Genomic DNA, 25251 nt, shown 5'->3' with positions numbered 1-25251 from the left:
GCGCTGGCGCGCAAGGCCGTGACGGATTATCAAGTTTTTTCGCCGCCATCTTTGCAAAAATGGCGCGTCTTGTAGTGTGCGGGAGATGTATGTGCCGCTTTCGATTTCACGAAACTGAAAGTGCCTTATATGTTCGGGTGATGTCGTTGACTCTGATGTTTGTTTGTCACGCCTGGTTGGATCCATATCGTACGCCACTACAATACTTATCCTATCGTGTTCAACTAGAATGTTGTAATTTGGACTTGTAATTTATTTTGTTTTCAGCCTGTCTTCGCTGTATGACGCGTCTTGCATCGCTGCCCACTGTTACTACTTGTCGTTCTATTAAGTTTTTGCTGTTGTTCGAGTGGCTTCTTCTGAGAAATTCATTGAGATGTCTCTGGAAGTTTTCGTTGTGTTTGTCACATTGTTGGATGTTGTCCATACCTTAATTGGCTCTGTCTCTCGTATTACACAAACAGACAATTATGTCAGCCAATTGTTAGACTTCAAAAAGTCGAACGAGTTAGCCTTTAGACTTCTCATCGTCCTTTGATTCGTAAGACCTTAGAATTTGCATTAAAAATACGCCTTTAAAGTTGTTTGTTTTGGGTTTTGAAACCCGTCCGTGACCGAGGTACTACGTGGTAATCGCTGCGTTCAAAACTTAAATATCTAACTCATCTCATTTGAATATGGTGTGATCTTTGTATGGAATTGTTGTATTATTCATAGATATATGATTGCAGTCGAGAGCGTTTCGTCTTCCGCCATACACATTATCTCATACAGAGCGACTGGAAAGTTGCTCTTATTTCATATATTTTATTGTTAAAATGTGTATTAGATACACTCCGTTGAACGTTAATTGACTATTTAATGTTTTTGCTCACACTTTTTTTTTCTTTGAATTCAATTTTATTGTTTGTTTTGTTCTGCCGCGTTTTCTTCGAATGAAATGAAATACAATAAGATAAGACATCGTTTTTTTTGCTACACGAGTGAAGCTACTTCCAATCTATAAACACTAAATGGATGTCGTCATCGCTTTAGCACATTTGTATTTTTTTTAATATAACACATCTAGTGTGTTTATTTTTTATTCCACATTTAACCAAAAAAACAAACAAAATGCTTACTGATTTATCGAGCTCGATAACTATACCGTCATAGATAAGCTTCTGATCAATGTCTTCGGTTGTTGTCGATACAGCGATTATAGCATTTCACTTGACGAACGCTTCTAAAAAGTTTCAATCAATATAATTCCCTTAAGGAAGTATTACTCTATACCAGTCCATAAGTACCTGGTTCCAGCACAATCTCTTTTGTTACTATTCAATACATAATATTTGATAACTAGCACTATGTTTAGTTAAGTCTACATTGTTCTACAGTGAGGATGGTTTTATGCGCGAGTGCACCAGGCCCGTGACTTACAACACTTGTTACGCACCATTGCACCACCAGTTTCTATTCCACCAGCTAATGACACCACCATCGTTGTATCCATGACACATTGTTACAATACTAAATACGTATTTTTTATGATGTGATAATTGAATTGATGGAGAAATAAGGTCTCGTTGAGGTCCGCTTGGTATAATTTAGAGTAAACATACTTAATTGATGAATGATGGAATTATTTTTACCTTTCGATCTAATCGTGGAGAAACATTCCATGATGATACTAAAAACCGTTCTTTAAGTCCTGAAAGTATTCAAATCCAGATTTAAAACTTCGAAAACGAGTCTGAACATCCAATACCAAAAAGGAGTTAACCTAATTATCGTTTTACAACACGTTAATAAGTGACGGTTTATCTGAACGGCAATAAATCTTGGTGCCCCTCCCACCCACATAACGGGTACAAACGGCGAAACTGCGTCGTCCGTATAAACGGTTACCATTATATTGTCAGCTTACCTAAGATACGTATCCACCCTATTATTTACATGTTCCTGTCATAAACTATGATGTATAGCCTCAATCACTTGACCGTGAAAATTAGACGCATAAGAAAATGCGTGTCGTCTCTTTCTACAGACAGTTATTACTTATTAGATTTGTTGTATTTGCTAGAATGAAAGGGAGACAAGTATTAAGAGTAGAATTAATAGTAGTTCCCTATCTGAAATTTTATGTGAAACTGACAAGTGTTCGTCTAATTGCGAGGTTGACGGTAGGTGAGCGGACATATTTTACGTATTTCGTATATTTACTTTGAATTCGTCTTTTATAACTATGTACAAGTTCTGCTTTTCAAATAGTAAAAGAGTATACTGCGATAGAGCCGACTGAAGTAACAGTAGTGTTTAGCATAGAAAGTCGGCAGAAATAGCGTTACTACACGTGTACAGCCCTTTGACCTCAAATCGTCACGATGACTCACGGTTCTACAATGAGCTTTCGAATAACGCAACAGCAGCCATTTTAACTCAAACCGAGAAAAATTTAAGAAACCTATTTGCATCATCACAATACGTTTAGAAATATTTTGAATGGCTTACAAATTCCATTGCCATTGTGACTTCAGGGTTTAAAGCAGTAAAGTTTTGAATTAGTGGCTTGTTAGACAAAATTGAATCAAAGCAAGCATTCTATTTTATTATGATTGAACGTGTTGTCCATATACATTAAATACGTTAGCATACAAGTTTATTACAAATAGAAGGGCGACGAAACCCTTGTTATAAGAGGATTGACGATCACAGCCGCTACTCGGTACTCACTTGTTGAGCTTATTGAATTACTAATGCGGGTCCTAGAAGGTTAGAGGTAAAATAAAATTTGTTAAGTTAAATAATATCCGCATAATGACACATAATGATGAGAAAACACGAAGACTTGTAAGGCCTTGAGTAATCACGAGAAAATAACAATTTACTGTCACAATACACATGCGTCCTTGCGTAAAACGAGAGTTGTACAAACAATATGCCGTAGAGGCAGCGTCGTATACAATACCTAATGAATATTCACCAAGAAGGATCCTATCTTACGAGCCTGTTGAGAAACGCTTGTATTTACAACTGTCATGTGAAGCGGCCATTAATTTACGAGCGAGAAACGTTCATTACCGTCGTTATGAATGACCAAGTAATTACATGTTGTGTTTAAAAATATTACAGCGAACAGCTTACTGGTGATAATGAGCGATTTGCGCCAAACGGACGTGATATAGATTTGTAGAGATTAGACTGATAAGATAGTTAATTAACGAGAAGAGAATATACTTTCGGTTTATAGTGTATAACATGAAAATTTTGCGAAAAGATGTCCTTTCTATACCGACATATTCCAACTTCGTTTTCTCGTGTCCAGAAATGAATTTAAATTTAATCTTCTTGTTTTATTTGAGACACAGCTACTTAATTTATGACTTCTATAGCTGTGAAAAAGAGACGGATCCCTAAACTGTCTAGTCATTTAGTGCAAAGTCCCCCATCTACAACAACAACTGTCAATTTAAGAGGTGGCGAATCTGCAGATCGACGTCCATTTTTACACTGCGGAATTGATGAAGAAATCAACATTATGCTCACGAATTGCGACGAATGTTGACAAGTTATGATTTCTTTACAGTGTAAAGAAATGTAAGAATACAGTCTAGAGATATCTTGAAGCATTTCTATTTCTCCTTAAAAGTACTGAGCGTGGCGATTCATACAAGTATAATAGGTATTTCGCTACAACTTTCCGATGTTAAAATATATTATACAAGTTTGATACCCCGGTTTCTCAGACGCTGATAAAAGCAAGAATTAGGTAGTTGATCGCCTGTCAAATCTTATGAAGAGCTATGATTGTTTGTTTTCTATGCAACCAGCCAAAGTCGTGATCAGTTGATTTGGCTAGAGAATTTGTAAATCAGCATTCTAAGTGGGTGTTAGTTTGACACTGCAACAAAAACTGCGATGAACACAAAAATATACGAAGAAGACCTCGTGATAAAGTTAATTACTTGAAATTAAAATGTAACCTAACTATTGTACAAAAATATTTTTACTCCATAGTCAGTAACTAGGTGCATTTAGATGATAATTATCTTATGTTCTCATCGCGTATTCTTCTCTTGAATATATAAAAACTGCCCATATTTGAGCAGTGAAATTAGTATTCTCAATATCGTGCGAAACGCAGTAATATCATGTTGACTGCAATTTACGCAGATGTTCAGACTTCTGTAACTACATAACAACTTCATTAACTTTTACTCAAGACATTATTTACTTCGACTGTTGAATTTTTCCATATTTATGTAATGTTTTCCCTGATCTATGTTTTTGGACTGTAACAACTAACAGACGAAATCCAAATGGCTTCAACAGTCACAATAAACATGAATGTATAAAAATATATCATTTTTATGTGAATGTGCCAGCCTTTCAACATAATTCCAACCATATGTCCTTCCTTTAAGGATAACTTTAAGTCAGCTATCAACTTATTTATAACCTTATTTACTACCTCGTAAATATTACTGTTATGGTGTTACAGTGATCTGGAAAATGAGGTCGTTAAAGTAAAACGCGTGCAGTTAAACGTAATGTGTGTCAACTCTGTACTTGTAATCTCGTTTTAGGCAAAGCCGTACGGGATTAACAGATTTACAGTAGATAATTTACAAGGTTTCGTTGGACTTGGTAAACTTCCTATATGTACAAGTTTTAAGATAAAGCTCTGGTCTTGAGATTACACTAAAATCTCTTATGAAGGTGGACAATGAACGTGAGCCAATCCGCTAATTATTGTATGTTTTTATAAACGACTCCAACGATAAGAATACTTTGTGCGCGGAGGTTTCACTAACATTCAAGAATCAAGCACGAAGACACAGGCAAGCTGTCATCTTGTATCTAAAGCAGTAAAACCTTGGAGTATTAGAAAATGTCATGTTTTTATTTATTTATTGCTTTTAGGCCTCTTAAACCAATTTCTTCGGTCCAGTGCCATTCTAGACCACGATTGACATAAAACCTTTTTTTGAGTCGTCGACTGACCCCATTTCGCTCCTCAATGGACAGTTGGACACGTATTCGGTGTTAGAGTGGTGCCTCCAGCTCCCCTAGTAACACAAAAACAATGTGTTCATCTGAATCGATTTCTCGGTATTTGGCATCAACTTTGAAGTGATATTTCGCAGTCACGATCTAGTATGCTAAATGTTAGGTATTACTTGGGCACGGCGAGGCTAAAAAAGGCAGTCTCTTTGCAATCTGGGAAAAGTGATCGGATGACCTATTCAGATTCTTCATCATGCAAAGGTGTGAAAATAAACAGGTCTGATTACATCTGGTTACATTGCAAAGCTTGATTTATTTAAGAAGTTATAATTATTCTTCAGAATTTGCTAGACATTATAACTTAATCGTGCTTTGGTAGACAAAGCGGTAGGTCTGCAATTAAATATTTTAGACTAAATGTCATTAGATTTGCTACTAGTGAGTAGAACTCATTAGATATCTTAAACTACGCCTACAAACATTCAAAAAGCTATTTCGATTGCACATAAAATGAATATTAAAACCATCAACAAAATCATAGGCCGTCGTGAAACATTATGTCAATTCTTAGCAATAAAGTTGCATAACGGTTGCATTAGTTCTAATTTCGCGTTTCACAACAAACAAACGTAACACACTCATTGCTAATTAGCAAGTCTAATTAAACGTCTAAAATAAGTCGGCCATAGTCAACGTGCTTCAAAGAAATGTAGCATTCCGTTCTATTATGTAAAATTGAGATGTTATTCAAACAAAAAACTGAAATTGTTTCTGACCCAAAACTATTAATTAACATTTTATTACATTGTGTTATTATATCCTTATTTCTTTCTTAATTATTAGAGTCGTTTTATAGAGTGTCTTTCGGGGGTTTTCCAAGTAACGTGTTGACGGTTATTTTATAATTTGCATGAAGCTGATAAATAATTATTTAGTAATATAACACTGCGAATCTCCCCATGTAAAAAAGCCTGTTTCGTCTCACTGACAATCAATCACTGACAAATCAATTTTGTTAAAATTCATATCACGAAACAAGCGAAAGTCATACTAACGTAACCTTTCTTATTGTTAAACAAAAGAAAAAACTAACATTGTTTTGAAAATAATAATCATACCACTCGTCTAGATTTCATCATCGTCATCACTTAATCTTAGTAATGAAGTGTTTTAAAGAAAGTTTGTCGACGTAAGTTTTTAACAGATTGATTAGGCCTTTAGTTCAGCTAACCCGATCTCTAAAAGAAAGCATTACGATTTCACCGTATTGTCACGGGCTTTAATTTTGCAATGACAAAAAAGATTTTTAAAGAAATTGGTATTATGTACTTTGAAATTTTCTTAGACCTTCGAGATCTCCGTACCTCAGGTCAGGCCCTAGAATACCGCGTGTCTAAACAGTTTGTGATAGAATATCAATATATGTATATACTTCGCAGTATCTAAGTGTGAACCCTTCAGCATGTATTATTTCCCTGTAATCTCTCCCGATCCCGATCCAGATCCCGTTGTATCTTAGAAAAGAATCGCTTATCTATAGCTTTAAGCAATCATTTTCATAGCTGTCATTGTCTTAACGCTCTTTTGCCACCATATTACTAGGGTGGCTTTTCACCTATGAATGACGAGAATATCTATTCTCATCGACGCGGCTCTTCCAGACAAGTGTGAACCAGCCTTACAGTACGGCTATTAACCTATTATGTTTTGTGTTCCAGGCATCGACGATTGATGGGCGACGGAAGGGCGCGTGCCTCTTCTGCCAGGAGTACTTCATGGACCTGTACCTGTTAGCTGAACTTAAAACCATCAGCCTAAAGGTACAAATACTAAACTTATTTAAATTGTAGTTCTTCTTAAAAGTTTACGTCTTCATTCTTGTTGCTGAATTTTTTGTAATGAATGTGAAATTTGGTCTTATACTTAAAAATAATTATAATTGTTACAAAAAGCCACTTAAGAACTAGAACTTATTACGTCTGCTGTGAGTGCAGCTCCATCCAAGTGTTCCTCGATAACCAGTAGCGGATAATTTCAAGCTAAAATGAAATGATATATGTTCCTTATTTCATTATGCACATTTTCGTACGTTTCCAGGTTACAACAGTAGACATGCAGAAGCCGCCTCCGGACTTCCGCACCAACTTCGAAGCGACGCACCCGCCCATACTGATCGACAACGGCCTCGCAATACTGGAGAACGAGAAGATCGAACGGCATATCATGAAGTCGGTACCGGGAGGTCACAACCTATTTGTACAGGTATGTACGGAAAACTTACATAAATATATAAACTGCAAATAATATGTTGAGAGGAATCGTGGAACAGAACGCAATGAACACGGTCTCGCTTGTACAAGTGCTACTACTATCTTTCATATTCATATTCATTTATATTCTTTATTGCGAATCCACAATGTAAGATTAGATGGTAATACTATTAAGATGGAGCAATCGTGGACGCCTGAAGGGCACAGCAAAAGCACAGCAAATGGTTCTTTCTTTAAGAAGTGGTGTTTAATTCTCTGAAATAGATGAAATTACATTGATTGCTTGTTTATAGATTTACTAACAGCTTCCCTGTGGGTGACTACGAATTGATAGCAACAGTTATAGATATAAAAATGCCTAAGTTTTCTTCTGTATGCCCCAAAAGACCTAACTTCTTACAGCTGTTGAGGTAAACATACCAGTAAATTATTAAATTTCCAGTTACGTTTAAAAGTGCAAAAATTGAAATAATAAAAACGAATGTATTTTATAATTTATTATCCGATTCAATTATAATTATCCGTAAATAAGGTGACTTTAATTTCATTTCACGAATTACAAATTTTTAAGTCGACTTTAAATTTATACTCGCATAAAATAAAAAATGTTTTTAATACCCTCATTTAGCTGGTGTCTCTTACAATACATGATTTTATGAATGTCGACAATATTTAGTGTCAGGAATTAATTCCGTTAATACGTCCATAAAGAACCTGCTGAGAACAAGTTTTTTACTAAAAGCTTATTATTTAACACCTGAATTTTATGAGAGGTGTCAAATTTGTAAAATATTTTATTTTATTTTAATAAAATTAATTCCAGTCTTTATGTATAAGTATTATCAAGTGTCAAAACTTCATAAATAATGTTGAAGCTTTCAGGTCACACATTAACTGTGTATACTTGCAGATGGTGTTTTAAAAACTTTTTTTATAAAGTTTTGACTGTATTTAATATGTGTTGTCCAGTGTCCTGCATCAAAGCTTTGAGACTGGGTAATAAAGCAAAATATCGGTCAATAAATCAATTGAACTTAGCCTACTAAGTTGTCTACTATTTACTCAGCAACACCCATCAAGTTTCATGGGCCCCGATTCTGCGATTTACAATTTCCGATGAATGTATGGCAATTGGATTAAATTGGGCACTATTCCTATATTGACAGAGAGTGGTGCCGCCCCGTACTGAATTTTCAATTATAGTGTGGGTCTTATTTATTCATCGGCCTTTGTAAATAGCTCAATCGAGGCCCAGTAGTTTGCTATACCAATTGTAACATCATTTAATTTATATTTAAATACAGGCAAATTTAATTTAATTTAATAATTAATTTAATTTATATTTTTGTATTTCATATTTTACCGTTATAATTGATTTGTATATGGGTTAATTTAGATAATGTGTATAGCATTAACAATAACAATGAAGCAATATGGAAATAAATGTATTTTATTTTCTTACTCCATATTCCTTACTTTACACGTGTTCGTCAGGACAAGGAGGTGGCTTCGCTGATCGAGAACTTGTACTCGAAGCTGAAGCTGGTGCTGGTGCGCAAGGACGAGCAGAAGTCCGCCGCACTACGCGCGCATCTCGGACGCATCGACGGCTGCTCGAGCGCAGGGGGACCAGGTAACATGATCATACTGTCATACGTGAACTAGCTGTCTCAGCAAACGTTGTTTTGCCAAGATGCCGCAAAAAGATGCTTAGGGGGGTGCAAATAGATGTTGACAGACCTACCTAATATGCATAAAAAAATTCATGAGAATCGGACGAGCGTTTCGACGAGTAGTTCCAATATCGTACACCGTGACACGATAATTTTATATATAAGATAGGTGACTTACTTGCAATTGGAAACTGTATAAGAGACTTGAGTGTATAGTGAGGATATAGAAGGAAGAAAATACCTTTTGTTGGTGCTTAGGACACATTCACAATGTGGACAAATTGTATAAGATTGAGACATATGTGATTTTCATTAAAATCTCTCTACCGAGATCGCAATAGGTAAACTTACACAAAACAAATAGTGCAAATGCAAAAACCTTTAATTTATTCCTTCTTAATTCTTCATCGATGGAAATAACTCAAGTCTTAACAACTGGATCATGACTTAGGCACTTTTCTCTTTCACTTAACCTTATGTCTTAGTATATAACTGTCTTATCCCATTCGCAGGTTCCTAACGGGCGACACGATGTGCTGCTTCGACTGGCGAGCTGATGCCGGCGCTGCAGCACATCCGCGTCGCCGGCAAGTACTTCGTCGACTTCGAGATACCGGTATGTACTACACTAACTACTTTACTTCAGCAAACCATCCTTCAATTACCATGAAAAATTATTATTATTATCAGTTTACCAGTTTCTGATGCCTGCAGTAATGTTTCGGTATATTATTTCTAGGATTTGAATGTACGTTGGTGTATACTTTGATTTCGAATAGATTCAAATATAGCTTTATGAGATTGGTAATCAAATAGAGTCCTCGAAAAATTTTAACTTGCTGCGGTGGCTGGTGGCGTTCTAATTGGCATGCTATCAGATCCTGTATGATTTTATAACATTTTTTTTTAATTACGAAAATTGCGTTATAAAGATAAACTGCTGCTCTTGGTCATTGCGATTTCCGATTCCTTGAAGATACATGTTGAGGTTTCAATTATTTTAAACATAATGATCGAATTATTATATTTAAGTATGAGTGTCCGCTTTGGCGTACCTAATGCGTAGTAAATAATAAAAACAATGAATCATTTATTTACCAATATAATTAGCTTTGCTAATCAAATAAAACCCGAACATAAATCAGTAACCGTAAATAATGGTTATACCATTATAACTGACGTAATTTTCTTGTAAATTAATTTTAAACCAACAAAATAGGAGCAAGCGTACTTACGTAGTGATAATTTTTAATACAAATATATGTAACTTATTACAGTACAGTGCAATGACAATACTTACTGTTTAAAAAATATATTTAATTGTTATTATTTTTTAATTTGCAGACGAGTTTCCGCGCCCTCTGGCGCTACATGTACCACATGTACCAGCTGGACGCGTTCACGCAGAGCTGCCCCGCCGACCAGGACATCATCAACCACTACAAACTGCAGCAGGTAACTCCCCCACCACCCCACACTACAAGTAGATGTCATACTATCTCTAGACAATAAGGGTGGCCCTCTTTCTTATGGGATCTAGTTCAAATTTGACTATTTATATTCTATATTAACTAAATCAAGAGGTTTCTTATTTAGATATGTGTATTTACTGTAACTTCTGTAAGCGTGTTTCAATGACTTTATTTCTCATTGGTCACTGTACGGGTTTCCCTACAACTTTCTCTCTACCGTGTTACTGTCGCCTTCAGTTATCGGCGAAAGGTTTTGGTGCTGTCGCCGACGCCCACCCTCCAACGGAAAGAGATACCAACACAAGCGGTATGTGCGGGCCTCGTGACGTCACTCACATGCGTGCATAACATCGCATTGTCTGGTCATACATCATCCGATAGAACATTACTCGCATCTCGATGTCAAACGCACGCCATTTTGTACAATTCTCATACGCTATACTCTTCTGTAATACGTTTTTCGACTACATTGTAGTCTGAATGTCACGTTTAGGCTATAGCCAGTAATAACACAATACAATAATTGTTTGGACGTGGAAATTGACTTGTTGTTCATGAACAGTCGGTTCGGTTTAACTAATATAACTAAAATATTAAAACATCTATGTCACGTTAAATTTTGTCATTTTCTCTTATTTCAAGACACGTCAAATTGGGCTTACCTCATCAAAAAGTAGATAACTTGAATGTATGGAAAATGACAAATAACTGATTTTGTAAATACCTTAATAAAATCAGGCTTTTATAATACTGACAGAGAGTACATGAGCCCATGGTGTTAGTAAAACCATTTGTTACTTGCTAAGCGGTGCGCGGAAGGTTGCGGTGTTTGTTTGTTGTTTTTTATTCTAATATAATAACTTATTTTTAAACCCTGACAATAACATTGATGTGAACGATAAAACTATTCAATTTTGTTTTATGTTGTAAAAAAGAAATTGGTACAAAAACATTTAATGTTCCCATCATTAATCCTGTAAATACGTTTTGAATGTCGTTATTGCTATGTACCGTGTTATTTTTCATAACATTTATTGAAGCTATTTAGTACAATATCAAGTATCACAAGTATAAAGTAATATAACTTGTAAATTCGTTACAGGCGCTGAAAATGAAGAAACACGAAGAACTCGAGACGCCGACGTTCACGACGTCAATCCCTATCGACGTGAGCGAGAACAGTAATGCCGAGTAACCGGCCGCGGCCGCGCACATGCCTTGGTACAATAGTAGGCGGTAAACTTATTCTAAATTATACCACCATCGCCTGCACGCAGGGATCATAAACCTTTTATAATTAAATGTTGCCAAAATTACACCAGCGCCTGTGTAACCGTCCACACATCGAAAGACTGTCTTTATACTTTTCTAGATTTGTACTCCGGAATTTCAAATTTAATTTGTTACTGTAAGTGTGGTGTGGAGTAAGGCTAACAACTCCACATCTTCACGTGTGGACGGCTATGTGTGTGCGACTGTTGCCGAGTGCGCCGCAGCCGAGACCAAGCCCCCCCCCCCCCTCTCCAAACCGACCCCCATAAGTTATAGTCGACTGCGAGACATCAGCCGTCTTACCGCACGTTTTGTGGAAAGATACTGATGTTTGTTAAGCGCTAAAAGTAAATATATTTTTGTACTAAATTAGGATTTTTTGGCGTTGCAATGTTGATAGATTCGAAATCTATGAGAATGTATGGTTTGGTGCAATCGGAATTAAGTTTTTATGAATACATGTTGAGAAAAGCTTAGGATATTGTGGATTATTTATTAGAGACTTGGACATTTATTTTGCAAGAAATATCATGTTTTCTATGTGACATCTTCAAACAGATCAGTATATTTAATTTTTATTGTTTGCAAGTTGTAAGAAGATTGTGGCCATTAGTATTTTGAAATAACTTTTTGTGGTCCAAAAATTAAGTAATAACGCATTTTATTCAGATGATGTACATTGTTTGGCAGAGGAGAATGAACAAATCTGTAATGTAAGGTTATAACCAAGTTGCATCAATCTTAACAAATTTCAGTGTACCTTTTTCTATTTATGGAAACAATAATGATTTTACAAGTTTATAAGTTAGTATAGTTTCAGTGTTCAAACACAACGAATAAATACCCAGAATGTTTTGTTGTATTATATTCACAATAGTTGTAAGTTGGTTCACAGTATTCATTGTTCTGGACCCCTGTAGTTAAATTGTTAGGTTACATAAGATCAGTTTCGCCGCCATTTAGGTTTTGCCTCTGCCTTATTGTTTGTTACTGTACTTGTAATATGTACTGCAGCCAATCACTATGTTAGCGCTCTTGCCTGCCTATGTTACCTTGAGGATAAGGTATTTTTGTCATTAGTATGTACTTATTTTTTGTTTTTATTTTCGGTTCCTTGTTTCCTTTTTTAATATATTTGTGAACCTACAGTTAGAATGTAAGATGGGAGGCTTTAAGTTGGACCACCTATTTAAATAAATAATAGATGTTTGGGTTCTCACTTTTGAGAGTATAATTTTTATACTTAGAGTTTGACATGATGTTGACTCCATGTTTTATTACAAATTTGGGAAATTCAATACATAAGTATAGTTGACATACACAATAGCGACAAGGGCGAGAGACGACGATTGGACAATGTATAAATAATAATTACTAGATTATAATGTAAATGTTAAGGAATAAAACCTGGATAATATTATTTTTTTTGTTTTGTGTTTTATTTTATTTTTGTTTCTAATGTTTCCTATTAATTTTTTTTACTTATATTTCTACAATAATTGAGTGTGATTGGTGCGTTAAACATAAATTTCTGCTCAAATATTGCCAAATTATAATATATGCTTCTGTGCCTTGCTTTTAGTAGCCTGTGTGTACAACAGTCTATAACATGTGTACTATCAATGTGATAATAGTAGCTTTATACAATAAACTTTAGTAATAAAACAAAACAGTTTATTTTTTTAAATAATATAAATTATTAGTATATAAAATAATACTGAACAAATTATTATTGAGCTAATTAATTTGGTTCGTTTCGCCTCTATTTATCAGTGACCTTGTCCAAGACAATCTTTTTCTTCATCCAGTCATTTTTATAAACATCTTTAGTCAATACGGAACTTAAAAATGAATGCGTTATGTAGGCAGTAATTCCCCAAATTTTATATTCTTCAATCACAAAAACGGGCAATATGAATCCATTGCTGAATTGAGTATAAAATTGATTCTTAGATTCACAAAGCATCTCAATGGGAACGGTAAATACTTCGGCAATCTCGTTTACGTTGATAGTCAAATCTTCATGAGACAAAGTCTCTATGGAGCCAATAACCGGAGTGATCATGATCTTATTATTCCGGCCAGGGAGTGGAGGGCCCTGGCCCCATACGTCTATCTTATCTGGCGGCAATCCGATTTCTTCGTAAGTCTCCCTCAAGGCTGTCTGCACGGGGGACTCGTCCTGATCAGTTCTTCCACCTGGGAAGGAAACTTCACCGCTGTTGGTTCTAAGGTTTGTGGAGCGGACGGTGTATAACAATGAAGGCTTGTCACCTACTTTACAAACTGGAACTAATACGGACCCTGCGTCTGTAGGGATCTTGCCGTATCTTGGAATGGTGAGTCGTTTGAAATTGGTCATACATCGCTCACGAGATGCTAGAGAGAAAATGTTCTTGATACCAAATGACACTCTTGAATTCATAATTATGGGACATATCACCTAAAAATTTATCTTTTATCACAAAAATTTACTAATTTTGTTCAAGTCCAACGTTCAAATTGTCATTTTTGAGTCCGAGGTTTTGTTTTGTCAGAAATGAAAACTTAATCTTATTATTGACATTCACGTTTTAATAGAATCCAATAAAAAGGTGCGTGTCTTTATTTGTTGTGTCGTTGGGTCACATCCCCATAAACTTTTTGGACACTTAAAACTTGAGTTTGCCCAACTTTCTAAGGTGTAAAGACAAGACGATCTACTTGAATTTTTCTCTCATAAAGTTTTTTTTATGAGGTAGGCCTCAAACGAGCTTACGCATCGATTACCGCCGCCCCTAGATACCTACCTGCAACACCAAGGGGGGCTCATTCTGCTATTTATAATGGCCGATGAATGGCAATTGGATTAAATTTGATACTATTCCTATTCTCTAGAGAACTCTCAACGCAATATTTGGGTGGTGCCATTTAATCCAATTGATAAAAAAATGAGGCCCAGGTCACCCAGAGGAGTCACAAGTGTCTTGGTTAAAACAGGACGCACACTAATGTACATTTCAAAAAAATAAATGATTTATTGTCTCCTTTATTCAAACCTTACAACATATAAATTACATTTTTAAATATATTTATAAAAAAAACAACATAAATATATTTAAAAATATAAAAAATAGTGTCCAACCGGCAACGGGAATAGGGCCCAAGCTGCCGGTGGTCAGGGCTTCAGAGAGAGGAACATCCTCACGATGCGCGCCTTGTCAAGAAGTACCGCTTTCTGAATCAAACCCTTGACCCAGGTCCCAGACGCCCAACGAGAGCCTCCGAAGATGTTGGTCGAGGCTCTTGGCTGTTAAGCCATTGGCACTTACGACTATCGGGACAATGATTGCCGAGTCCACCTCCCCCAACCTCGTGAGCTAAATCCAGATATTTTAATTGTTTTTCTTTTTCTGCTTTCACGAGGTTCTCGTCATGGGGATAGTAATATCAACAATCATTGTTCGACGCTCTGATCGATCGATCACCACTATATCAGGCTTATTGGCAACAATAGTCCTGGCAGTGATGATGATTATTATTGTATCTCTTTATAGTCACGGGATCACTTCATGTGAAGAGACCCGGTCCTTTTTAAAGGCTTGCACGGGGACACAGGTCCAACATGTAGAGGCCTTGTTGAGAATTTTAATCTAATATGTGATGGGGTATCTACTAGGGATCATTCATCTCCGCTCTATGGGAGAACGGACATGAAGAATCCAAAGTAGATACAAAACTATTGTAAGAATGTGTGTATGAACAATTAGGCTATTATATTATGATAAGTTATGTGGACCAGTTAGTTGGATTTTCCAGAAAACTATGACACCTGCCTCTCTACACATGGTAATGTAAATAAATTGGCAGGCGGTGACTCGCCGCTCACTAGATGGGCCCCCTATGATACCGTCACGATTGACAGCAGGTGGGCAACACCAGTGCGAGCGGCTAGGGGTGTAGAGAGGTGCGACACCGATTTCACCATCGCGGGCTACAGACCCGGAGCGGGTTTCCTCGTTATTACGCCATTAGACACTTCCACCCCCGAGCATATAGCTCTAGCGACCCCTCTCTAGCCAGCCAGTTAAGGCAAGAAAGAGCTGGGAGTCCCCATAAAGAGTGACCCCCTGGGGCATTCAGGTTCCGTTGTGTCGCTACTCACAAACAGCTCGCCACAAGCTGCCCTGCGGATGTATGCTCCTACATAGACCTTCAGATACATTTTTTATTTATATCTCAAGGTTTGAAAAAGCATACTAATATGCCCTCTGGTCTTGCGTTATTCCCATGGAGAGAGAGAACGACTAGCCCCGAGGGGTATTATTGTTATTATTATTGTTATTATTATTTATATAATGGCAAATGAAATGGCAATAATTTGGCCGAAGTATTTTGAAAGTACTAACCGAGTATCATCGGTTTAATTATTGGAATTAGCATGCATATTTAAGATGTCGGCTGGATGCTAACTATATTTGTTTTCAATTCCTAAGCTTTTAGTAAAATTGAAAATGATGAAGGATTGATAAAACATACATTTATTTAAAACCAACTAGAACATTTGCCAAAATTTTGTTCCTCTCGTAATTAAAAGTACGCCATCGCTCTTTTAAAAAATAATAATATAATAGCATAAACAATCTATAAAAAAATAATGTGTTTGAATCGTAGCTCGCGTATTGACGATGATAATTTTAATCTACTCAGTCACTTTAACTACCGTAAAACGGGGTGAATAGAGGGTTTTTTGGGGTGGATAGAAACAGAGTTTTTATTAAAATTTGGACGTTTAACTAGAAAAAACATAAAGATTATACGCAAACTCACAAGTATTTCATATAGTAACTGTGTCTAAGCATTTTAATGTAAGAAAATATTCATGTAACCCCCTAAAAACACTATTCTCTATTCACCCCTTGAAACTCTATTCACCCCGTTTTACCGTACCTTAACATACTTCGAAGTGAAATGAAACGCATTTATCAGTTCTGCAGCTGTGACATCAACAGCTGATATAATTATGTTTAAAAATGTCAAAAAAAGACTACAGTAAATGATGCAAATTGTAAACTAAAGTCCAAAGTACAGCAGTGTCGATAACCGGTTTTAAGTAATATAATTAGTCAATGAACATATGAAGTCAGTCAGTATACTGTATAAACTCAACATGTCTCTGGCCCCTAAAGTCCTTCTATCCAGTGCATCGCGTCAAAAGTGTATAGCTAATCTGAACGAATTGCCATCGTTAACTAAGAATATTGCAAAAAAACATGCGTCTGTATTAGTTCCTTTGTGTGTGGAGAATGATGAAGTATGCTTGTTATATACCTTGAGGTCTTCTAATTTAAGCAGCCATAGTGGCCAAGTGTCGTTCCCTGGAGGAAAAATGGACAGAGATGAAACCGTGATCGAAACCGCGCTCCGTGAGACAGAAGAAGAGATTGGTGTTGGTGCAGAAAATATAGAAATATGGTCAAAAATGTGTAAAGTTGATGGTCGCTCCTCACAAATTGTGATAACACCTGTTGTTGGTCTTTTAAAAGACTTTGATATGAAGAAGTTACAACCCAGTGAAGATGAGGTAGCCGAGATATTTACTGTTCCAATGAAGGTCCTTTGTGACAAGAATAATCATGGCTGTTTTATGTATGACAACATTACTATACCTGTATACAATGGTGGCAAACACATAGTATGGGGCATTACAGGAATCATTACGCATCTGTTTCTTCAATCATTTCTACCTAATGAAGTTTATTCACCAAATTTTACAAGACAAGAGTATAAGCTAAATGAATTGATGCCTGCCAAGCTTTAGACATAATTGAAATCACTTTAAGGTTAACATGGTTTAGCGTGTGTAAAGAAAACTGAGCAGCAACCTTTGAACTCTGCCATGCTACATGAACTTCTCATAAATCTTTTTATTTTGATGAATGACTGTAAGTAGAGAAAAATAATTAATTAAAAAAATTGTTTAGCCCAGAATTTTATTTTTTGATGTAATTAGGCATTATTAAGAAATGGGATACAAATAAACAAAAACATTTCATTTTAAATTTCTGTTGACAAGTTTTCTGGCATATTAAGCTTTTGGTATGTTGCTGCTTATAAACCAACATCCTTGGGTTTAATTAGATTTAACTGGGTTTTCCATGATTTGAAATATCCAGATGAAGATATATCGATAGAAGATGTAAGCTGTTAATTCTGCATGTTTTCCAACCCTAATAAAATAAAATAACAATGAAATGTTTTCTCAACACTGGCATGCTCGCAGTTTTTAATTCTTGAAAATATAGTCTGTTTAAATGTAAATTAATGTAGATCTTAGAAAATGTTTTTGAGTGACACTCATGATCACTCTAATGGCTATCCAGAAAAGTTTTGACAACTGGCTTAAAATATATCCATGCAAGAAAAGAGGCCCAAAGGCTGTCTGGATATGCTAAAACAACTCTTCAAGATACAAGTGTAGTAAAATTTATGTTTTCAAAGTTAGCCACTACACTATTAAGTTTTGTCAATAATATTTTTGAGACTAAAAAAAAAAATATGGATGAAAATTGAAAACAAATGGTTATTTACGTGTGATCTTGTTAGTACACAAATAAAAAAAATACTGCATCCAGTTGGAATAAAACTACAGTGATTTGTTAATGAGAATAGGCAGCTAAAGCAGTAATAATTAACAGAGTTCATATGGCATGACAAGTGTTGACCAGTATAATAATAATAGTTCAATTAATTTCAGGCAAATATTTATTTTAACAACTTGCACACATGCTTAGGCACACTGCAAGTATAAAAGTAATTCTTAAGTATTAGTTACACTGATGTAATTTGTATTTGTATTTTTATAATTCGTTAGCTTATTCATATAAAATGTGACAGGAGAAACATAAGTTAGAACTTAGTTGACAACATTTCATTAGATAATAGTTTTGTTAATACTTAAATTTTTGATGTTTTGTTTTTGAGGTAATAGAATTGGTGTTTAGATTAAATAAGTAAAATTGCGCATCATCCGGCCTAGGCTGTAGTTTTGTTATTTCAATTTTAAGGACGTAATTACGTAAAATCATCAAAAATTGCTGCTTTATATTTATTTTTGCTAAAAATATTATGAAAAGAATATCATATCATTTTATTTATATTAAGATAGGAAAATAATAATAATAATAATAATCTTTATTTCAGAACAATGTCCATACATAATTACAAAATAATAAGATTTATAGTAAAATTTGTGCGCGTATAAATGCTTTCAGGATGTCTGAGTCCTGCTTTTCCGCAATAACCTGCAGGATGCTGTTGGTGCTGCTCCTGACCCTGCTCAGTAGTGATACGAGCCGCTTGCGTATTACCGCGTGGAAGCCGTCTACCCTGGCTTCCGCAAACATACCGGAGGCACTGCAAAAACGGGGCAACCCCAACAACATCCTAAACCCGTTGTTATATTGGACACGTAAGGCATTGAGCGTCCTCTGCGTATATCTGAACCACAGGCTGCACGTGTAGAAAGTCTGACAGTAGGCTTTAAATAGAGTGACTTTAACTTGTTTACTACAACGCACAAACCTGCGGGCCAGCATATTACTTCTAACCGCCAATGCCCTACGTTCCCGTTCTATGTCAACCTGGTCCTCAAGGTCCTCTGTAACGTAATGTCCAAGATATTTAAACTTTTCTACCCGCTTTAGTTCAATGCCATTTAGCTTTATTGCGGGCACATTCAATGTACATTTACCGGGGGCCTTGAAAACCATGTACTCGCTCTTCTTAGCATTGTACATCAATCCATGCTGAATGCTATATGTTTCACATATTGCAAGCAACTGCCTCATTGCACTTACAGTTGGGGTCAGCAGCACCATGTCGTCTGCGTAACTAAAGTTGTTCATACAAATGTTGTCAATCCAGCATCCCACTCGTGTGCTGCTGAGCCCAACTATAAGCTCATTCACGTACAAGTTGAAGAGCCTAGGAGAACTCAAACCACCTTGTCTCACCCCGCACTCCAACCTGTACGTGTCCGAGAAGGCATTTGCCCACCTTACATAATTATTCTGGTTTTGGTACCAGAAATGAAAAATCCGTTGTACCTGTGTAGGCACGCGGGTTTTCTTGAGTTTCTCCCATAACAAGTCATACGACACAAGGTCAAATGCCTTGGAGAGGTCAAGAAAGCATGCATACACAGGTGTACTTCTTTCCGTGTAGTATTGGACAGTGTGCTTCAGACTCAGAATTGCGCTTTCAGTGGAAAGTCCCGCGCGAAAACCAAACTGAGCATCATGAATATTAATATTTTTATCAAGTTCTGAGTCGAGCACACTGTCCAACACCTTGGCCACAATTGTAGCCAAGGAAATCGGTCGGTAATTGTTCTTATCAGACAAATCTCCAGTTTTATTTTTAACTATTGGTACTACGATGGTTTTCATAAGGTCTATAGGCAAGTACGAGTGATTCAGACATAAGGTAAAGAACATTGCCAGCACACGCGGTAAATGAACACCAGCGTATTTTAGATGCTCGATACTGAGTCCATCATGACCCGGTGACTTGCCCCTAGACATGCTACTCACAATTTGTCGAACTTGTTTAGCAGACACCCTATACAATTCACCGGTCATGGTGGACCCAGGATCTGCAGACGAAGAACCCAGTGGAGACTTAGTGGTAAAATGTTCTCTAAACAGTTCAGCTATATCTCTGCTATCACTCGCACTTCCCACGCTCACTGGAAGGCCAGTCTTATGATTTAAACTGTTGGTTGCTTTCCAAAAATCACTAAAGTTTTTAGAAGCACGACATTCCGAAATAATTTCCATTTTTATCTGTTCTTTGTTATTGTGACACCACTTTAATCTATTTTTAAATAATTTGCGACTTTCACACATTTCTTCATATATAGTACCGGATTGTGGCCTATCCTGAGAAACCCAGTATAAAAATTTACTCCTAGCTTCCCTGTGAGCTTCACATACATGCTTATTCCATCCTATTACATGTTTTTTCTTACGCGAGTGAGATTTAGTTTCACAAGTGTTAATGGCTGAGTCTGTTAATGCTATTATTATATCCTTATATAGTTTATCTAGACAATTTCTATGTTCCTTACAATTACAAATATCATAACTACATTCTCTTAATTCAACAGGAAAATCTATTAATTTCAGTTTACTATTGCACAATTTGGTATAGCTTTTTATTTGTTCTTTAGTTCTATAGCCCCAAACAGCTTTATTTTTTATATTTTTATTATAATTACTATTTTTACATATAATTGCACTTAATTCACACTCAATGACTAGGGGCAAATGATCAGACCAAAACGTGTCATAATTAATAAATACATTCTTAATAGTTTGTTTGGCAGAATGACTAGTAACACAGTGATCGAGCCACCTCACACACCCGTGAGCCTCGCTTATAAATGTATAATTACTTAATACACTTCCTAACACATCTATATCCACACAGGACCATTGTTGGTCCATACATAAATTAATTAGCTCGTTACCGAACAGTTCTCCCGGATGAGCATTAAAATCTCCTAGTACGTAAATAGATTCTATAGCGTAATGATCAACTATCGCACATACCTCGCCAAAACATGTCGTAAACTCCTCCAAATTGTCTATTCCATTTGTCGGCATGTAAACACTAAACACAAGAAATGCGCGGTCTTTCATAGACACTTTTATTGCACTGATACGCGGATTATTGCACTCGATAACAGTCACCTCTTTGAACACACTTTTACGCCACAGTATTGCCACGCCACCGTAAGGTCTTCCTTTCAAAACACCGTTTGAAATATCCACTGCTGACGTGCCCGTGTATGCGAACTCCTGGTCAACAGTGCCCAGTATCGGTATGTCATAGGGAAGTAGCCAGGTCTCTTGTAAGGCTATGATATCCGCCGACTGACACAATTTTCTGACACAATCAATTGATCTTTTTATCGACTTACAGTTAAAACTGACAAATTTAAATAAAGTAGTTGTTGCAGTTGTATTTGTTTGTATACCCATTATTAATTGTTTTGTATCACATCACTATTCACAACATTGTTTTCGGCCTTCTTAGTTTTATTAAAGTAAACAAAGCGCCTAAAAGACACACCTTCTGGCCACAGACTATCATCTAAAAACATTGCGAGCTTGTGGTGTGGTGTAGTAAACAAGTTAAAGTCACTCTATTTAAAGCCTACTGTCAGACTTTCTACACGTGCAGCCTGTGGTTCAGATATACGCAGAGGACGCTCAATGCCTTACGTGTCCAATATAACAACGGGTTTAGGATGTTGTTGGGGTTGCCCCGTTTTTGCAGTGCCTCCGGTATGTTTGCGGAAGCCAGGGTAGACGGCTTCCACGCGGTAATACGCAAGCGGCTCGTATCACTACTGAGCAGGGTCAGGAGCAGCACCAACAGCATCCTGCAGGTTATTGCGGAAAAGCAGGACTCAGACATCCTGAAAGCATTTATACGCGCACAAATTTTACTATAAATCTTATTATTTTGTAATTATGTATGGACATTGTTCTGAAATAAAGATTATTATTATTATTATTATTTAAGGCACAGATAAGGAGTCATGTGACGAAGGATTTAGTTTTCTTCTATATAATATGTATTATTTTATAGTATACCTATTAATTTGAATTGTTGTTCGTTAGCTTAAAAAACTCGAAAACGTATGAACCAATTTGGCTAAGTTTACTGTCTTAGTCGTGGTCTTGATTTACTGCTGGTAGTCCAGGGAAAGTATAAACGGTAATAAGTATCATTCTAACGAACAGAAATTCATTTTTATACTGATATCATTCAGCCGCTTATCCTTTCCCCAAGCAAATCATTCGGTCGTCTCCAAACATTTAATTTTAGTAAAAGTAGTTTATTGTAGCCTGCTAGCTGCTTCCCGCGGGCTTGCTCGCTAAAAATCAAAAATTATAATAACGATACCGGATAAACACATACGTTTTTATAATAACTATCGTGAGACTGATTCATTATTAAATGATGTAACGGTTTACTCACGCGTATTTATCGGGGTAGCCCGACTAGTTTCGGACCCAACCGGAGTCCTTAATCAAAGACGCGGCGGGATCGCGAGTCGAACTACCCCGATAAATACGCGTGAGTAAACCGTTACATCTATACATATAATAAAATTGTAGAAAAGTGAAAACTGTACATTGAATATTTAAAAAAAAGGATAATTGCAGAGTGGTCTACTAACGATTCCGATGCCGAAAATATGATTTTTAGAATTTTTGTCTGTTTGTCTGTTTGTCTGTATGTATGTCCGGAAAGATCTCGGAAAGTACTGGATGGATTTGATTCAAATTCTCAAAGAATATTGGCAAGAGGTCCGGTCAACATACTTTTTACTTATTATCCCGCTTTTCGTTACAGGGGGTGAGCAGGAGCCTTTTATATCTATACACAAATATCAAATTATCTCATAAACTACTGAATATATTTCGTTCAAATTTTGCATGAACCTTATCGTACACATGATACAACAAATATACAAAAACCATAAAGCTACTGTGCAGGGGGCTTGAGCAGTAAAGTTTTAAATTTTTGGACTCACCCGTAACATAGTGTAATACAATTATGAGGTATATTTTCACCCCATTGAGTAGTAGGCAGCACGGTCATCAGTTTACACAAAAAAGACATCACGCTATTTAAATAATAGGATTTTCGAAAATAAATAATTTTCACAAAATTAGTCATTTTATTCTCTTTCAAGTCTATATGGCCTACCGCGACTATTTCACAAGTAAAATAAAAGAAACATAAACTAATACGTTTTTTTTATGCAATTGTAATCTCTACATTCTTGAAAGAAAGGAACTTAAATTATTATTATTTTTATTGATGTACTAAAATTACTCAAGTTCAAATGAGGAATATGATTTTCTATTTATTTACGATAGGAGTATATACCTATGTTTTCAGCTCAGTATTGTTAGCGATGGTACTTCAAGATCAAAACATTCGTAGTGACACTCAACCCAAAGTTGCATGTAGTTCACATTGATCTCATCTATAATTATGCATACAAAAAATTACTGAACGACACAGTTAATGAAGAAACAGAAACAGTTAATTAGAAGAAATAAAGAAACAGATAATAAGATCGTTATTATTAAATTACCTTGGTTCATCTGTAACAACTAGCAACAAAAATATAAACTTTGAAACAAAAAAAAGCCTTTCAAACAATGAAATAATGTTTTCTTAAATTTGCAACATTACATAGGCCAAAAGTATTTCGGATAAAAAAGCCCAGAAAACTTGCATAAAAACTGCATAATAGGTATGCAATGTGAAAGATCTAAAAGACCAAAGCTATCAATGAATAGACATTATGTATCTATTGATAGAATAATGTCTACTGATACCTGGGATTTTTCAATATTTTAACGATTTGATCGGTCTACATCCACCATTATAGAGACCGCACACGTAGTCCTTCCAAAAATTCCTTTAACAATTTATTGTATTCTCTACTTATTTAAAATTTTCTTCTTTCGTACCCTGGTAAAAACAGGGGAAGGAACGAGACTGAATGAGTTTCTGAGATCCCTAAGCCGACGAGGATTAGGAACATATTTTTGGAAATTTCCCCAATAAGGCTGATAATAGCGTGTAGCTATCAGCACTTACATCCGTCATACAATGTCTGGAAAATTCATTTTGGCTGTCGGTATCGACAGCGTAACCTCATAACCAACCTCATGTAGTCTTTATTTAAGTTCCATTTATGCAGTAGGGATGACGGTATTTTACTTCAATGATCGTCAGGTAGGTTAACGAATAAAATACGTAATTTTTCTTTGTAAATTGGTACAGTTAATAGGACTCATGCACATGAAGTCACTTTTATGTTCATATTTTTGCTTTGTTGTACCATCCCAAATTACACATATCCTATACTTTAGATTTTTGTCATTGTCAATTTTGAAAAAAGGGGTATCTGAATTTTTTTTTATTATCACGCCATTTATTTATCAGCAATTTAAAGGCAAATCATGATCAAAACACCAGGGGGCAAGATTTTAACTTTTTTATTTTAGAAATATTCCAAATGTTTGTGAGGATGATCAGTTTTAATATTAAGAGGACAATCAAACATAGAGTGTTTCAGGAAACCGTTTATTTGGGCGCAATTTTGCAAAATCTTATATCTTATGACACTATGTAAAATCCACAGTTACCGAGCCCGACTCTCACTTCACCAGCTCCGTCCACAAAAATAATTTGACATCTTCTTTATATCGTCAGAAAACATCGTGTGTGAAAATAACAACTGTCTAGCTATCACTGTTCCTGAGAAACAGCCAGATGACAGACACACAAACGGACACCGGGGCCTCAGTAATATGGTTCTCTTTTACCTCTTTGGTTACAGTACAATAATTTTATGATACCTCATAATCACTGTCATAATCCGTCTAGCAATTTCAGGTGTAGGCCGGCCCAAGAACAGACGTGCTCGAAAATCATAACCCACCCAATTAGAAAATGGAAAACCCTCGAAAGTAAAACATTTTTAGCAGAAGTGCTAAG

General features: G+C 36.0%; 2 protein-coding genes and 1 pseudogene across 2 annotated transcripts; 2 read left to right on the top strand and 1 right to left on the bottom strand.

Moving 5' to 3' along the window:
• Positions 1-6684: 6684 nt before the first annotated feature.
• LOC113507387 lies at positions 6685-11842 on the top strand (annotated as a pseudogene).
• A 1575-nt stretch (positions 11843-13417) lies between these two features.
• LOC113507388 (nucleoside diphosphate-linked moiety X motif 8-like) lies at positions 13418-14250 on the bottom strand. The gene has a single exon (XM_026890246.1). The coding sequence runs from the start codon at positions 14099-14101 to the stop codon at positions 13439-13441; it is 663 nt and encodes a 220-aa protein (XP_026746047.1). The 5' UTR covers positions 14102-14250; the 3' UTR covers positions 13418-13438.
• Positions 14251-16588: 2338 nt separating this feature from the next.
• Positions 16589-17484, top strand: LOC113507389 (nucleoside diphosphate-linked moiety X motif 8-like). The gene has a single exon (XM_026890248.1). It carries the CDS (start codon positions 16793-16795, stop codon positions 17474-17476), a length of 684 nt encoding a protein of 227 aa, XP_026746049.1. The 5' UTR covers positions 16589-16792; the 3' UTR covers positions 17477-17484.
• Positions 17485-25251: the final 7767 nt, after the last annotated feature.

The sequence above is a fragment of the Trichoplusia ni genome, unplaced genomic scaffold (genome assembly GCF_003590095.1).
Source record: "Trichoplusia ni isolate ovarian cell line Hi5 unplaced genomic scaffold, tn1 tig00001897, whole genome shotgun sequence".
Lineage (NCBI taxonomy): Eukaryota > Metazoa > Arthropoda > Insecta > Lepidoptera > Noctuidae > Trichoplusia > Trichoplusia ni.
This window is presented reverse-complemented; position numbering and strand designations above follow the sequence as displayed.